The following is a 16995-nucleotide window of genomic DNA, read 5'->3' on the forward strand; positions in this document are numbered from 1 at the left end:
AGAGGATTCCTGGATTTCCTGCTTATTCCTGGAATCTTCCAACCGTCTTACTGGTTGTCTACGCTAGAGGGATGAGTAATGTTGCCTGAGACCTGAAGACTGGCTTGAGCCTTTAGCTCCCAGATCTAATGAATGCTTAGGCATCAGGTTTCAGCTCCGTGGCCAACATAGTCTTCTTGAGGCGTTTATTGTATTCTTAGGTGGTAGATCAGATTTAATATTGCAGATAGATTGTAGCCTCCATCAGTGTAATTGTCTGCATAATTTTCAATCCCCATATACATTTTTTTAATGTATATACGTACATATCTTTTAAAAATATATTTTCCTTTATCATTTTCAACTAACCCTACCACCCCTCCGCAAATGGGAGTAAACTAATGAACAACAACATTAAACTGGGATATGACTGAAGAGTTAATCAGGGTGATGTCTCCACAAATAGACAGATATTTTCCTTTCCAAGGTAGCAAGATCTTATCTATTTTTGCTAACTTTCTATACAAATTTATTGGAGTGAGATCATTTCTTTCTTTCAGGATATATACAGTGGGGCAAAAAAGTATTTAGTCAGCCACCAATTGTGCAAGTTCTCCCACTTAAAAAAATCACATTGTAGGATTTTTAATTAATTTATTTGCAAATTATGGTGGAAGATAAGTATTTGGTCACCTACAAACAAGCAAGATTTCTGGCTCTCACAGACCTGTAACTTCTTCTTTAAGAGGCTCCCCTGTCCTCCACTCGTTACCTGTATTAATGGCACCTGTTTGAACTTGTTATCAGTATAAAAGACACCTGTCCACAACCTCAAACAGGTAGCCTGGTTTTCACTTTTGGTTTGTGGGTGTTTGTTTTCCGTGTGAGTGTTTGGTCCACACGGTACTGTTTCGGTTTTCCTTTGTTCACTTTATTGTTTTGCATTTCAGTGTTCAGTTCGTTTCATTAAATATTACATCATGAAAACTTACCACGCTGCGCTTTGGTCCGATCCTTCTTCCACCTCTGAATGCCGTTACAGTTATTCCTGCAATCAAGGCAATCAAACAAGTGAAATACTAGTACAGGGACAAGGTGGAGTCGAAATTCAGCGGCTCAGACACGAGACGTATGTGGCAGGGTCTACAGGAAATCACAGAATACAAAAAGAAAACCAGCCACGTCACGGACACCAACAACAAGCTTCCAGACAAGCTAAACACCGTTGCCCGTTTTGAGGATAACACAGTGCCACTGTCGCGGCCCGCTAACAAGGACTGCGCCTCTCCTTCTCCGTGGGTGACGTGAATAAAACATTTAAACGTGTTAACCCTCGCAAGGCTGCTGGCCCAGATGCCATCCCTAGCCGCGTCCTCAGAGCACAGACCAGCCGGCTTGTGTGTTTGTGGGACATATTCAATCGCTCCCTATCCCAGTCGGTTGTCCCCACATGCTTAAAGATGGCTACCATTGTTCCTGTACCCAAGAAGGCAAAGATAACGGAACTAAATGACCACCGCCCCGTAGCACTCACTTCTGTCATCATGAAGTGCTTTGAGAGACTAGTCAAGGATCATATCACCTCCACCTTACCTGCCACCCTAGACCCACTTCAGTTTGCATACCGACCCAACAGGTCCACAGACGATGCAATCGCCATCACACTGCCCACTGCCCTATCCCATCTGGACAAGAACAATACCTATGTAAGAATGCTGTTCATTGACTACAGCTCAGCATTCAACACCATAGTACCCTCCAAGCTCATCATCGAGGTGGAGGCCCTGGGTCTTAACCCTGCCCTGTGCAACTGGGTCCTAGACTTTATGATGGGCCGCCCCCAGGTGGTGAAGGTAGGAAACAACATCTCCACTTCGCTGACCCTCAACACTGGGGTCCCACAAGGGTTTGTGCTCAACCCCCTCCTGTACCCCCTGTTCACCCACGACTACGTGGCCATGCACGCCTCCAACTCAATCATCAAGTTTGCAGACGACACACCAGTAGTGGGCTTGATTACCAACAACGATAAGACAGTCTACAGGGAGGATGTGAGGGCACTCGAAGTGTGGTGTCAGGAAAATAACCTCACACTCAACATCAACAAAACAAAGGAGGTGATTGTGGATTTCAGGAAACAGCAGAGGGAGCACCCCCCTATCCACATCGAAGGGATAGCAGTGGGGAAGGTGGAAAGTTTTAAGTTCCTGGGCGTACACATCACGGACAAACTGAAATTGTCCACCCACACAGACAGTGTGGTGAAGAAGGTGCAACAGCGCCTCTTCAACCTCAGGGGGCTGAAAAAATGTGGCTTGTCACCCAAAACCCTGACAAACTTTTACAGATGCACAATCAAGAGCATCCTGTCAGCCTGGTACGGCAACTGCTCCGCCCTCAACCGCAAGGCTCTCCAGTGGGTGGTGTGGTCTGCACAAAGCATCACCAGGGGCAAACTACCTGCCCTCCATGACACCTACAGCACCCGATGTCACAGGGAGGCCAAAAAGATCATCAAGGACATCAACCACCCGCGCCACCCACTGCCTGTTCACACCACTACAATCCAGAAGGTGAGGTCAGTACAGGTGCATCAAAGCTGGGACCGAGAGACTGAAATCACCTTCTATTCAAGGCCATTAGACTGCTAAGCAGCAATCACTAACTCAGAGAGGCTGCTGCCTACATTGAGATCCAATCACTGGCCACTTTAATAAATGGATCACTAGTCACTTTAATTAATGCCACTTTAATAATGTTTACATATCTTACATTACTCATATCACATGTACACTACCGTTCAAAAGTTTGGGGTCACTTAGAATTGTCCTTGTTTTTGAAAGGAAGGCACATTTTTTTGTCCATTAAAATAACATAAAATTGATCAGAAATACAGTGTAGACGTGGTTAATGTTGTAAATTACTATTTTAGCTGGAAACGGCAGTTGTTTTTTTAAATGGAATATCTACATAGGCGTACAGAGGCCCATTTATCAGCAACCATCACTCCTGTGTTCCAATGGCACGTTGTGTTTGCTAATCCAAGTTTATAATTTTAAAAGGCTAATTGATCATTAGAAAACCCTTTTGCAATTATGTTAGCACAGCTGAAAACTGTTGTCCTGATTAAAGAAGCAATAAAACTGGCCTTCTTTAGACTAGTTGAATATCTGGAGCATCAGCATTTGTGGGTTTGATTACAGGCTCAAAATGGCCAGAAGCAAATAACTTTCTTCTAAAGCTCGTCAGTCTATTCTTGTTCTGAGAAATGAAGTCTATTATTCCATGCGAGAAATTGCCAAGAAACTGAAGATCTTGTACAACGCGGTGTACTACTCCCTTCACAGAACAGCTCAAACTGGCTCTAACCAGAATAGAAAGAGGAGTGGGAGGCCCCGGTGCACAACTTAGCAAGAGGACAAGTACATTAGAGTGTCTAGTTTGAGAAACAGACAAGGATATCCCTGCCAGCCAAACCCTCCCTAACCCGGACAGCGTTGGGCCAATTGTGGACCTCCCGGTCGTGGCCGGCTGCAACAGAGCCAGGGCCCGAACCCAGAATCTCTGGTGGCACAGCTAGCACTGCGATGCAGTACCTTAGACGAGAGGCCCTTAGACGAGAGTACCTCACACGAGAGGCCCGATTTTAAAAAATTAAAAAATAATAATATAAAACAAATCCACATACTTCGCTTTGGTTAGTGGATATGGAGGAGACTGAAACAAAAACATATGCTTAAAGTCCTTCACTTCCTCTTTCAAAATGTAATTTGGTGAATCATGGGTGACTGTCATTTGTAACAAGTTTAAGTCAATTATTTTTGGTAGCATTTTTGTATTTAAGATTTAAAAAATATTGTCCTTGGAAGTCAGAGACAGGATTGTTTTGAGGCACAGATCTAGGGAAGGGTACCATTTGAAGGTCCCCAAGAACACAGTGGCCTCCATCATTCTTAAATGGAAAAAGTCTGGAACCACCAAGACTTCCTAGAGCTGTCCGCCCGGCCAAACTGAGCAATTGAGTTCCTCTGTGGAGATGGGAGAACCTTCCAGATGGACAACCATCTCTGCAGCACTCCACCAATCAGGCCTTTATGGTAGAGTGGCCAGATGGAAGCCACTCCTCAGTAAAAGGCACATAACAGCCTGCTTGGAGTTTGCCAAAAGGCACCTAAAGGACTTTCAGACCATGAGAAACAAGATTCTCTGGTTTGATGAAACCAAGATTGAACTCTTTGACCTGAATGCCAAGCGTCACGCCTGGAGGAAACCTGTCAACATCCCTACGGTGAAGCATGGTGGTGGCAGCATCACGCTGTGGGGATGTTTTTCAGCTGCAGGGACTGGGAGACTAGTCAGGATTGAGGGAAAGATGAACAAAGCAACGTACAGAGATCCTTGATGAAAACCTGCTCCAGAGCGCTTAGAACCTCAGACTGGGGCGAAGGTTCACCTTCCAACAGGACAACGACCCTAATCACACAGCCAAGACAATGCAGGAGTGGCTTCGGGACAAGTCTCTGAATATCCTTGAGTGGCCCAGCCGGACTTGAACCCAATTTAACACCTCTGGAGAGACCTGAAAATAGCTGTGCAGCAACACTCCTCATCCAACCTGACAGAACTTGAGAGGATCTTCTGAGATGAATGTGAGAAACTCGCTAAATACAGGTGTGCCAAGCTTTGCCGTCGTACCCAAGAAGACTCGAGGCTGTAATCGCTGCCAAAGGTGTTTCAACAAAGTAGTGATTAAAGGTTCTGAATACTAATGCAAATGTAATATTTCAGTTCAATTTAAAAAATAAAAAATAAACAATTCAACGTAACTTGGTGGAAAAAGTCAAGGGGTCTGAATACCTTCAGAATGTATAGGACAATTATTTGATGGTCCGACCACATTCTGTCCCCGATCACCTTTTTTATTTTTTAAACTTTTGGTGCCAGAGAGAATGAAATAAGAAAGTAGTCAAGACGACTAGCTTGATTGAGCCTCCGCCATGTATATCTCACTAGGTCAGGATATTAAACCTCCTCCATGTATATCTCACTAGGTCAGGATATTAAACCTCCTCCATGTATATCTCACTAGGTCAGGATATTAAACCTCCGCCATGTACATCTCACTAGGTCAGGATATTAAACCTCCTCCATGTATATCTCACTAGGTCAGGATATTAAACCTCCTCCATGTATATCTCACTAGGTCAGGATATTAAACCTCCTCCATGTATATCTCACTAGGTCAGGATATTAAACCTCCGCCATGTACATCTCACTAGGTCAGGATATTAAACCTCCGCCATGTACATCTCACTAGGTCAGGATATTAAACCTCCTCCATGTATATCTCACTAGGTCAGGATATTAAACCTCCGCCATGTACATCTCACTAGGTCAGGATATTAAACCTCCATATATCCACTAGTTCTAATATATCCATGACATTCGTGATTTCCTTAAGTGCATGAGGTTGATAGGTTATAGTGTGATTTCCTTTACGGTCCATAGAGATATTTAAAACTATATTATAATCTCCCACCATAATCATTTATTTTATGTTTTATTTTTATTTGATTTAACCTTTTATTTAACTAGGCAAGTCAGTTAAGAACCAATTCTTATTTACAATGACGGCCTACCAAAAGGCAAAAGGCCTCCTGCGGGGGACGGGGGATTAAAAATACAAACAAATGTAATAAAATATATATATATATATATAGGACAAAACACACATCATGACAAGAGAGACACCACTACATAAAGACAGACCTAGGACAACAACATAGCAAAGCAGCAACACATGACAACACAGCATGGTAGCAAAACCACATGACAACACAGCATGGTAGCAAAACCACATGACAACAACGTGGTAGCATCACAACATGGTAGCAGCATAAAACAGGGTACAAACATTATTGGGCACAGACAACAACACAAAGGGCAAGAAGGTAGAGACAACAATACATCACAGAAAACAGCCACAACTGTCAGTAAGAGTGTTCATGATTGAGCCTTTGAATGAAGAGATGTGTTTGTTGCAGCTCGTTCCAGTCGCTAGCTGCAGCGAACTGAAAAGACAAGGGACCCAGGGATGTGTGGGCTTTGGGGACCTTTAACAGAATATATATATTTTCAAAGAAGTGTGGATCATCATTATTCAGACTGTATAGGTTAATGAGCCATGTCTGTTTATGGTCAAATAACCTATTTTAAAATCATCCATCTACCTTGAGGATCTGTTTGGACAATTTGCACATTCAGATCAAAATTAGTGTTAATTAATATCACCCCTTTTGAAATTTCTTTGCCGATTGGGAGAATATATTTCACCCCTCAGTCCTTTTTCCACACAGCTTCATCTAACATTGCTGAATGAGTTTCCTGTAAACAATAAAATATTCCTTCTCTTTTAGTCAGGTAAATACTGATCGTCTTTTCTTATTATCTGCTAAGCCATTACAGTTACAACTGGCTATACTTATTTCACCATAATGAGATACAAGTTTCAAATCTATGTTTTGTAAACTCACCATTTAAAAAGTACCATAGTGACTGAGTGTCCATATAGCTGTACTGTGATATTTGCATTGCTGCTTGAGGTGTTTTGTTTGTGCTGGCTAACTGTTGTTCCTGCCATCTGCTGTGTCCTCTCCTAGGTGGGCGTGGGTGTTACAAGACGCCCTGGGCATAGCCTTCTGTCTCTACATGCTCAAGACTATCAGACTGCCCACGTTTAAGGTGCATACACCGTTTTAATGCCAGGCCTATTCACCTAATTTGTATTTTATTTAACTAGGCAAGTCAGTTAAAAACAAATTCTTATGTACAATGACAGCCTACACCTGCCAAATCCGGATGACGTTGGGCCAATTGTGTACCTCTATATGGGACTCCCAATCACAGCCGGTTGTGATAGAGCCTGGATTCGAATCAGGGTGTCTGTAATGACGCTTCTAGCACTGAGATGCAGTGCGGGAGCCCACCAGTATAGAGATCCTATAATTGTATAGTCAGTATGATTCTATATGTACAGTTGAAGTCTAAAGTTTACATACACCTTAGCCAAATACATATGCTAACTCAGTTTTTCACAAATCTTATTAAAAATTCCCTGTCTTAGGTCAGTCAGGATCACAACTTTATTTTAAGAATGTGAAATGTCAGAATAATAGTAGAGAGAATGATTTCTTTTATCACATTCTCAGTGGGTCAGAAGTTTACATACACTCAATTAGTATTTGGAAGCATTGCCTTTAAATTGTTTAACTTGGGTCAAACGTTTCTAGTAGCCTTCCACAAGCTTCCCACAATAAGTTGGGTGAATTTTGGCCCATTCCTCCTGACAGAGCTGGTGTAACTGAGCCAGGTTTATAAGCCTCCTTGCTCGCACACACTTTTTCAGTTCTGCTCACACATTTTCTATAGGATTGAGGTCAGGGCTTTGTGATGGCCACTCCAATACCTTGACTTTGTTGTCCTTAAGCCATTTTGCCACAACTTTGGAAGTATGCTTGGGGTCATTGTCCATTTGGAAGACCCATTTATGACCAAGCTTTAACTTCTTGACTGATGTCTTGAGATGTTGCTTCAATATATCCACATAATTGTCCTACCTCATGATGCCATCTATTTTGTGAAGTGCACCAGTCCCTCCTGCAGAAAAGCACCCCACAACATGATGCTGCCACTCCCGTGATTCACAGTTGGGATCGTGTTCTTCCGCTTGCAAGCCTCCCCCTTTTTCCTCCAAACATAACGATGGTCATTATGGCCAAGCAGTTCTATTTTTGTTTCATCAGACCAGAGGACATTTCTCCAAAAAGTACGATCTTTGTCCCCATGTGCAGTTGCAAACTGTAGTCTGGCTTTTTTATGGCGGTTTTGGAGCAGTGGCTTCTTCCTTGCTGAGCGGCCTTTCAGGTTATGTCAATATAAGACTCGTTTTACTGTGGATATAGATACTTTTGTACCTGTTTCCTCCAGCATTTTCACAAGGTCCTTTGCTGTTGTTCTGGGATTGATTTTCACTTTTCGCACCAAAGTACGTTCATCTCTAGGATCTAGGATGCATCTCCTTCCTGAGCGGTATGACGGCTGCGTGGTCACATGGTGTTTATACTTGCATACTATTGTTTGTACAGAGGAACGTGGTACCTTTAGGCATTTGGAAATTGCTCCCAAGGATGAACCAGACTTGTGGATGGTCTTTTCTGAGGTCTTGTCTGATTTCTTTTGATTTTCCCATGATGTCAAGCGAAAAGGAACTAAGTTTAGGCCTTGAAGGTAGGCCTTGAAATACATCCACAGGTACACCTACAATTGACTCAAAGGATGTCAATTAGCCTATCAGAAGCTTCTAATGCCATAACATCATTTTCTGGAATTTTCCAAGCTGTTTAAAGGCACAGTCAACTTAGTGTATGTAAACTTCCGACTTCAACTGTAATTCAATCGATACACGTAGATGGATCATAGCGTAACAGGGCGGAAGGTAGCCGAGCGGTGGGCCGGCAACCAAAATCTCGCTTGGTCGAATCCCAGAGCCGACAAGGTAGAAAAAAATATTTATGTGCCCTTGAGCAAGGCACTTATCCCTAATTGCTCCTGGATCTCCATTGATAATGGCAGTTCCTGGCTGTGACCCCACTCTCCAAGTTGTGATATTACAAACACAACAAAACATTTCCAATTCACACATGCGTATTAGTACACACTTGTACATGTGTGAAATAGGACAAATTGCAAGCACTAACTAAATGATTCTATAATAAAAGTAGAATCACTAGAACTGGACTATCCCATTCAAGTCAGTGGATATGTCTGTCATTTTAAAGTGTTACCGACCACATTAACTACTTAGGGCCAGGAGTTGTACTAATGATCATGCATGTGCGTGTTTAATGACCAAGAGTTTTTTTTCCCGACCCTATGACATGCAGTGATCTCTGTATCTATCCTCATTGAACAACATCCATAAGCTGGAGAAGTCGTATTAATGTCTTCTTGTTCTTCCATGTGTTCTGCTCCAGGCCTGCACCATGCTGCTGGTGACCCTGTTTGTCTACGATGTTTTCTTTGTTTTTATTACTCCTCTCTTCACCAAGGTACGTCACGTGGAGCCCCTCCTTTTGAATAGGAACTATTGATACCTATTTAATCCTAAAGCGCTTTTTGTTACAGGACAAATTTCTGATATTTTCACCAATTATTGGCAAAAAGCTGATCTGAATTAGTGAAAAAAGATAAGACTTAGGCGGTGCTATACAGGCGGTGCTATACAGGCGGTGCTATCTAGAAGAAAAAGAAACGCACACCTATTAAGACGAGGTGCTGGCTAGCGGAGTAGAAAACTTGAAAATAAAAGAGAGCCGCACACTCTAGGAGCTCAGATGCAATAATTGAATTACCAACGCTTCGACAGCTAAGCTGTCTTCATCAGGGTAAGATGAGGCGGTGCTATACAGGCGGTGCTAAACAGGCGGTGCTAAACAGGCGGTGCTAAACAGTGCCTTCAGAAAGTATTCCTTCTTTTCACTCTGTCATTTAGGTTAGTATTGTGAAGTAACTACAATGTTGTTGATGCATCCTCAGGTTTCTCCTTTCACAGCCAATAAACTCTGAAACTGTTTTAAAGACACCATTGGCCTTATGATGAAATCCCTGAGCGGTTTCTTTCCTCTTCGGCAACTGAGTTAGGAAGGATGCCTTTATCTTTGTCGTGACTGGGTTGTATAGATAATCAATAACTCTACCATGCTCGAAGGGATATTCAATGTCAATTTATTTTTAGCCACCTACCAATAGGTGCCCTTCTTTGCGAGGTATTGGAAAACCTCCCTGGTCATTGTGCTTGAATATGTGTTTGAAATTCACTGCTCGACTGAGGGACCTTACAGATAATTGTATGTGTGGAGTACAGAGATTAGTTAGTCATTCAAAAAATCATGTTAAACAATATTATTGGACACAGAGTGAGTCCAAGCAACTTATTATGTGACTTGTAAAGCACATTTTTACTCCTGAACTTATTTATTTAGGCTTGCCATAACAAAAGGGTGTGAATACTTTCTGAACGCACTGTATGTGCTATACATGAAGCAGTAACTAACTGGCTAGATAAATGGGACTACATTATCAGTGTTTCCCAAACTCAGTCCTGGGGCCCCCCCTTGGGTGAACATGTAGTTTTTTTTGCCCTAGTACTACACAGCTGATTCAAATAACCAACTCATCATCAAGCTTTGTTTATTTGAATCGGCTGTGTAGTGCTAGGGCAAAAAACAACACATGCACCTAGTGGGGGCCCCGGGACCAAGTTTGGGAAACCCTGCATTAAGCCACTACCATGTTGTTGTCCTGTGTTTGTCTCCTCAGAGTGGTCATAGTATCATGGTGGAGGTGGCGGCGGGGCCCTCTGACTCCTCCACACATGAAAAGGTACATTAGGCATCGATTTGATTTGATTTGGTCTCGTTATGACAGTTGTTCATTCTCTTGAAGTGATGTAACACTAGAAGGCTGGGATAATGTAACTAATAAAGGATGCTCCCTGTCCTTGCTGGCCTTCCTCCAGCTTCCTATGGTGCTCAAAGTACCCCGCCTCAACTCCTCCCCTCTGGCTCTGTGTGACAGGCCCTTTTCTCTGCTTGGATTTGGAGACATCTTAGTCCCAGGTAATACTACTCTACTATATTACTGTACTATAGTCTACTACTGTACTATAGTCTACTACTCTACTATACTACTGTACTATAGTCTACTACTGTACTATAGTCTACTACTGTACTAGTCTACTACTGTACTATAGTCTACTACTGTACTCTACTACTGTACTAGTCTACTACTGTACTATAGTCTACTACTGTACTATAGTCTACTACTGTACTATAGTCTACTACTATACTGTATTTTACTACTGTACTATAGTCTACTACTGTACTATAGTCTACTACTGTACTATAGTCTACTACTGTACTATAGTCTACTACTCTACCATATTACTGTACTATAGTCTACTACTGTACTCTACTACTGTACTATAGTCTACTACTCTACTATACTACTGTACTATAGTCTACTACTGTACTATAGTCTACTACTGTACTAGTCTACAACTGTACTATAGTCTACTACTGTACTATAGTCTACTACTCTACTATACTACTGTACTATAGTCTACTACTCTACTATACTACTGTACTATAGTCTACTACTGTGCTATAGTCTACTACTGTACTAGTCTACTACTGTACTATAGTCTACTACTGTACTAGTCTACAACTGTACTATAGTCTACTACTGTACTCTACTACTGTACTATAGTCTACAACTGTACTATAGTCTACTACTCTACTATATTACTGTACTATAGTCTACTACTGTACTATACTACTGTACTATAGTCTACTACTGTACTATAGTCTACTACTCTACTATACTACTGTACTATAGTATACTACTGTACTATAGTCTACTACTGTACTAGTCTACTACTGTACTATAGTCTACTACTGTACTATAGTCTACTACTGTACTATAGTCTACTACTCTACTATACTACTGTACTATAGTCTACTACTGTACTAGTCTACAACTGTACTATAGTCTACTACTGTACTATAGTCTACTACTCTACTATACTACTGTACTATAGTCTACTACTGTACTATAGTCTACTACTCTACCATATTACTATACTATAGTCTACTACTGTACTCTACTACTGTACTATAGTCTACAACTGTACTATAGTCTACTACTCTACTATATTACTGTACTATAGTCTACTACTGTACTATACTACTGTACTATAGTCTACTACTGTACTATAGTCTACTACTGTACTAGTCTACTACTGTACTATAGTCTACTACTGTACTCTACTACTGTACTAGTCTACAACTGTACTATAGTCTACTACTGTACTATAGTCTACTACTGTACTGTAGTCTACTACTGTACTATAGTCTACTACTGTACTGTATTTTACTACTGTACTATAGTCTACTACTGTACTATAGTCTACTACTGTACTGTATTCTACAACTGTACTATACTCTACTGTACTCTAGTCTACTACTGTACTATAGTCTACTACTGTACTATAGTCTACTACTGTACTGTATTTTACTACTGTACTATAGTCTACTACTGTACTATAGTCTACTACTGTACTGTATTCTACAACTGTACTATACTCTACTACTGTACTCTACTACTGTACTCTAGTCTACTACTCTACTATACTACTGTACTATAGTCTACTACTGTACTCTACTACTGTACTAGTCTACTACTGTACTATAGTCTACTACTCTACCATATTACTATACTATAGTCTACTACTGTACTCTACTACTGTACTATAGTCTACAACTGTACTATAGTCTACTACTCTACTATATTACTGTACTATAGTCTACTACTGTACTATACTACTGTACTATAGTCTACTACTGTACTAGTCTACTACTGTACTATAGTCTACTACTGTACTCTACTACTGTACTAGTCTACAACTGTACTATAGTCTACTACTGTACTATAGTCTACTACTGTACTGTAGTCTACTACTGTACTCTACTACTGTACTAGTCTACAACTGTACTATAGTCTACTACTCTACCATATTACTATACTATAGTCTACTACTGTACTCTACTACTGTACTATAGTCTACAACTGTACTATAGTCTACTACTCTACTATATTACTGTACTATAGTCTACTACTGTACTATACTACTGTACTATAGTCTACTACTGTACTATAGTCTACTACTGTACTAGTCTACTACTGTACTATAGTCTACTACTGTACTCTACTACTGTACTAGTCTACAACTGTACTATAGTCTACTACTGTACTATAGTCTACTACTGTACTATAGTCTACTACTGTACTGTATTCTACAACTGTACTATACTCTACTACTGTACTCTACTACTGTACTCTAGTCTACTACTGTACTATAGTCTACTACTGTACTCTACTACTGTACTAGTCTACAACTGTACTATAGTCTACTACTGTACTATAGTCTACTACTGTACTATAGTCTACTACTATACTGTATTTTACTACTGTACTATAGTCTACTACTGTACTATAGTCTACTACTGTACTGTATTCTACAACTGTACTCTACTACTGTACTCTAGTCTACTACTGTACTCTACTACTGTACTCTAGTCTACTACTGTACTGTAGTCTACTACTGTACTCTACTACTGTACTATAGTCTACTACTGTACTCTACCACTGTACTCTAGTCTACTACTGTACTGTATTTTACTACTGTACTGTAGTCTACTACTGTACTCTACTACTGTACTATAGTCTACTACTGTACTGTAGTATACTACTGTACTCTACTACTGTACTCTAGTCTACTACTGTACTGTAGTCTACTACTGTACTCTACTACTGTACTATAGTCTACAACTGTACTGTATTTTACTACTGTACTGTAGTCTACTACTGTACTCTACTACTGTACTGTAGTCTACTACTATACTGTATTTTACTACTGTACTGTAGTCTACTACTGTACTCTACTACTGTACTATAGTCTACTACTGTACTGTAGTATACTACTGTACTCTACTACTGTACTATAGTCTACTTCTGTACTGTAGTCTACTACTGTACTATACTCCTGTAGTCTCCTACTGTACTGTACTCTGCTCCTGTTATCGTACAATATCTAACTCTTGTTATCGTACAATATCTAACTCTTGTTATCGTATAATATCTAACTCTTGTTATCGTATAATATCTAACTCTTGTTATCGTATAATATCTAACTCTTGTTATCGTATCTTTCTGTGGCGAGATATCTGTACTCGTCCCTGTTGAGCTGACCATGTTCTTTCTTTCTCAGGTCTGCTGATAGCCTACTGTCACAGGTTTGACATCCTAATGCAGTCCTCACGCTTCTATTTCCTGGCCTGCACTATCGGTAAGACCGACACATTTCCATTGTCTTTTTGATAGTCAAAAACGCCATTTGTGTGTAGAGTCTTTTATAACAACTACTATTTGTTCCAAACAAGCAGTAACAAACCTGCTTCATTCTCCCTCCCTCCCTCCCCCTCCACCCACTCTCCTCTCTCTCCCCCTCTCCCCCTCCACCCACTCTCCTCTCTCTCCCCCTCTCCCCCTCCACCCACTCTCCTCTCTCTCCCCCTCCACCCACTCTCCTCTCTCTCCCCCTCCACCCACTCTCCTCTCTCTCCCCCTCTCCCCCTCCACCCACTCTCCTCTCTCTCCCCCTCTCCCCCTCCACCCACTCTCCTCTCTCTCCCCCTCAACCCACTCTCCTCTCTCTCCCCCTCCACCCACTCCTCTCTCTCCCCCTCTCCCCCTCCACCCACTCTCCTCTCTCTTCCCCTCCACCCACTCTCCTCTCTCTCCCCCTCTCCCCCTCCACCCACTCTCCTCTCTCTCCCCCTCAACCCACTCTCCTCTCTCTCCCCCTCCACCCACTCTCCTCTCTCTCCCCCTCCACCCACTCTCCTCTCTCTCCCCCTCTCCCCCTCCACCCACTCTCCTCTCTCTCCCCCTCCACCCACTCTCCTCTTTCCCCCTCCACCCACTCTCCTCTCTCTCCCCCTCTCTCCCTCCTCTCTCTCCCCCTCCACCCACTCTCCTCTCCCTCCCTCCCCCTCCACCCACTCTCCTCTCCCTCCCTCCCCCTCCACCCACTCTCCTCTCCCTCCCTCCCGCTCCACCCACTCTCCTCTCCCCTCCCCCTCCACCCACTCTCCTCTCCCTCCCCCTCCACCCACTCTCCTCTCCCTCCCCCTCCACCCACTCTCCTCTCCCTCCCTCACCCTCCACCCACTGTCCTCTCCCTCTCTACCGCTCCACCCACTCTCCTCTCCCTCCTTCCCCCTCCACCCACTCTCCTCTCCCTCCCGCCCCCTCCACCCACTCTCCTCTCCCTCCCTCCCTCCCCCTCCACCCACCCTCCTCTTCCTCCGTCCCTCCCCCTCCACCCACTCTCCTCTCCCTCCTGTCTCTCCCTCATGAAGGTTATGGTATCGGGCTGCTCATCACCTTCGTAGCTCTGGCCCTGATGCAGATGGGTCAGCCGGCCCTGTTATACCTGGTGCCTTGCACCCTCCTCTCCAGCCTGGCGGTGGCGCTGTGGCGCAAAGAGCTGCCATTATTCTGGACAGGAAGTGGATTTGTGGTGATTACCAGTTTGATTTGAGTGCCTTCTTCTTCTACGGAAATAAACATTTCTAGTGTTTTGTACCACAAAGTAAACCTAGAATTTAAAGTTGAGTACCGTAACCCCGAAAACAAACTAGATATAATCCGCTTCTTCGTTCCAACATGCTGTTTCTGTTTGCTGTCCCCCCTGCTCTGCTCCGCCCCTTCCTGTTCTCTACTGTCATTTTACTGTGGGTTCTCTGCTTTGCTGCTGAGGGCTCCAGGGTCTGTGTCTGCCACCCGCCTGGATTCTCCCATTGTATTCCTCTGCTCCTAGATAAGTGTCATATTGTCTTAATAGATTGTCCTGTGGTGTTAGAATAGATACTTCTAGGGTCATTAAACACTATTGGTAGGTAGAGTCGTGATTAATTCACACATTGACAACATTAATTGTATCTGGTGATGACAAGGGGAGTGTTCTGAACTGTCTCTCACCCATTTTCTCTGAACTGCAAATTGTGAAGATGCTTCTATAAGCTACTGGGTTTGAATGTGGTGTGAAACGAGGTGCTCTGAAGCAACTTTCCTTCCTGAGACTGTTTTTCCCCTCTGTGTGTCTGAGGTAGCCTGGTCCCCAAATATTTTTGTGCTGTAAGGCCAACCCAGGGCACCAGTTTTATCTGAGGTGTTTTCAAGCTCAATGTACAGCCATACCTCTGCTAACGGTCTACCAGGCTGGCTAACACACTCCTCCAGTCAGTGGTGATTCTAGTGAAGGACAACAACCTCATGGTAGAAAAACCATCAAGCCGATTGATCCACTTGTTGAGAGGAATGGCTGTATATTTTGTTGGCATCCTGCATAAACAATCTTATCTATGTGCCTATTGTTGGCAATAGTCTGTCTCCCAGACTTGCTCCACAGTGGTCTGATGTCTCCACTCTGTATATCCCTCTCAGCCTCCCATAGTTCTGCAACCAATCAACTGTATGCAAACCCCAGGACCACCCACAGATGACCCCCTCACCAATCCTGAGCCACAAGGTCCTGATGCAACCAATCAGAGTGAGGACACTCCCCTTCCAGAAAAAGAGGCCAGCAAATCAGAGTAAAGGACTTCTAGGATGCCAATTTCTTATTCATTTCATTTTATTTGTGACACATAGGATCTCAATGGAACACTATAAGTTCTTAAACAAATGATAAACATTTCAGTGCAGTTGGTGTGAAAAAGGGTAAGAAAAAGACAGACGGGAGAGAGGGAGGGCACTCAACCCACAGTGGCAGTTCTTCACCGTGTGAAACACCTTGGGGTCAGCAGGGGTCAGCACTGGCCGAGAGTCCTGGATGATGCGCTGTAGACCCAGGTCAAAGAGCACAACATACACAGCCCCGACTGCGACCGACGCTGACTTAACGCCCCTCTCATGAGTTTTATCATCCCGTCACATAAAATAGACGTTTCGTCTCCAAACTCTCCTGTCCTCCAGTTCCTCATTTATCCCACCAGTCCTATGCAAAATAGCAGTCAACAATCTCCACAACTAGAAGGTCAATGTGTTGCAGTCCTACCATCAGAAACTCTGTCAGTTAGCTTGTTCCCAATTTTTCCCAATCTCCTTTATTAAGCACCTGGAAGAAGAAGAACCACACTACGGCCTGTCTCTCTGTTTATGAAAGATGACTGAAGTATCTACCGTACATACCCTATATCATGTGGTGCTATCATGGATTCTCAACGACCTAAAAGGTATAGAATGATTATCGATTTAGGGGGTCAAAGGGCCGGTTTCCTAGTGAACTAAAAAAAGCAAGCTTAATGGAGAATCTCCTTGTAAATTGTTATAAAT

General features: G+C 42.8%; 1 protein-coding gene across 2 annotated transcripts in view; it reads left to right on the top strand.

Moving 5' to 3' along the window:
• LOC139387483 (signal peptide peptidase-like 2) overlaps positions 1-16378 on the top strand; it is a 29151-nt gene extending 12773 nt beyond the window's left edge. Inside the window, exons 9-15 of one of the 2 annotated variants that reach the window (XR_011629172.1) lie at positions 6639-6720; positions 9012-9086; positions 10357-10419; positions 10556-10655; positions 13865-13942; positions 15018-15268; positions 16105-16378. Coding sequence is in view for 1 of the 2 variants with exons in the window: in XM_071133726.1 (XP_070989827.1) it covers positions 6639-6720; positions 9012-9086; positions 10357-10419; positions 10556-10655; positions 13865-13942; positions 15018-15178; positions 16105-16257 (712 nt within the window). In the remaining variant the exon portion in view is untranslated. The remainder of the gene's footprint in view (positions 1-6638; positions 6721-9011; positions 9087-10356; positions 10420-10555; positions 10656-13864; positions 13943-15017; positions 15269-16104) is intronic. The other variant, XM_071133726.1, reaches the window with a different exon arrangement.
• Positions 16379-16995: the final 617 nt, after the last annotated feature.

The sequence above is a fragment of the Oncorhynchus clarkii genome, chromosome 28 (assembly GCF_045791955.1).
Source record: "Oncorhynchus clarkii lewisi isolate Uvic-CL-2024 chromosome 28, UVic_Ocla_1.0, whole genome shotgun sequence".
Lineage (NCBI taxonomy): Eukaryota > Metazoa > Chordata > Actinopteri > Salmoniformes > Salmonidae > Oncorhynchus > Oncorhynchus clarkii.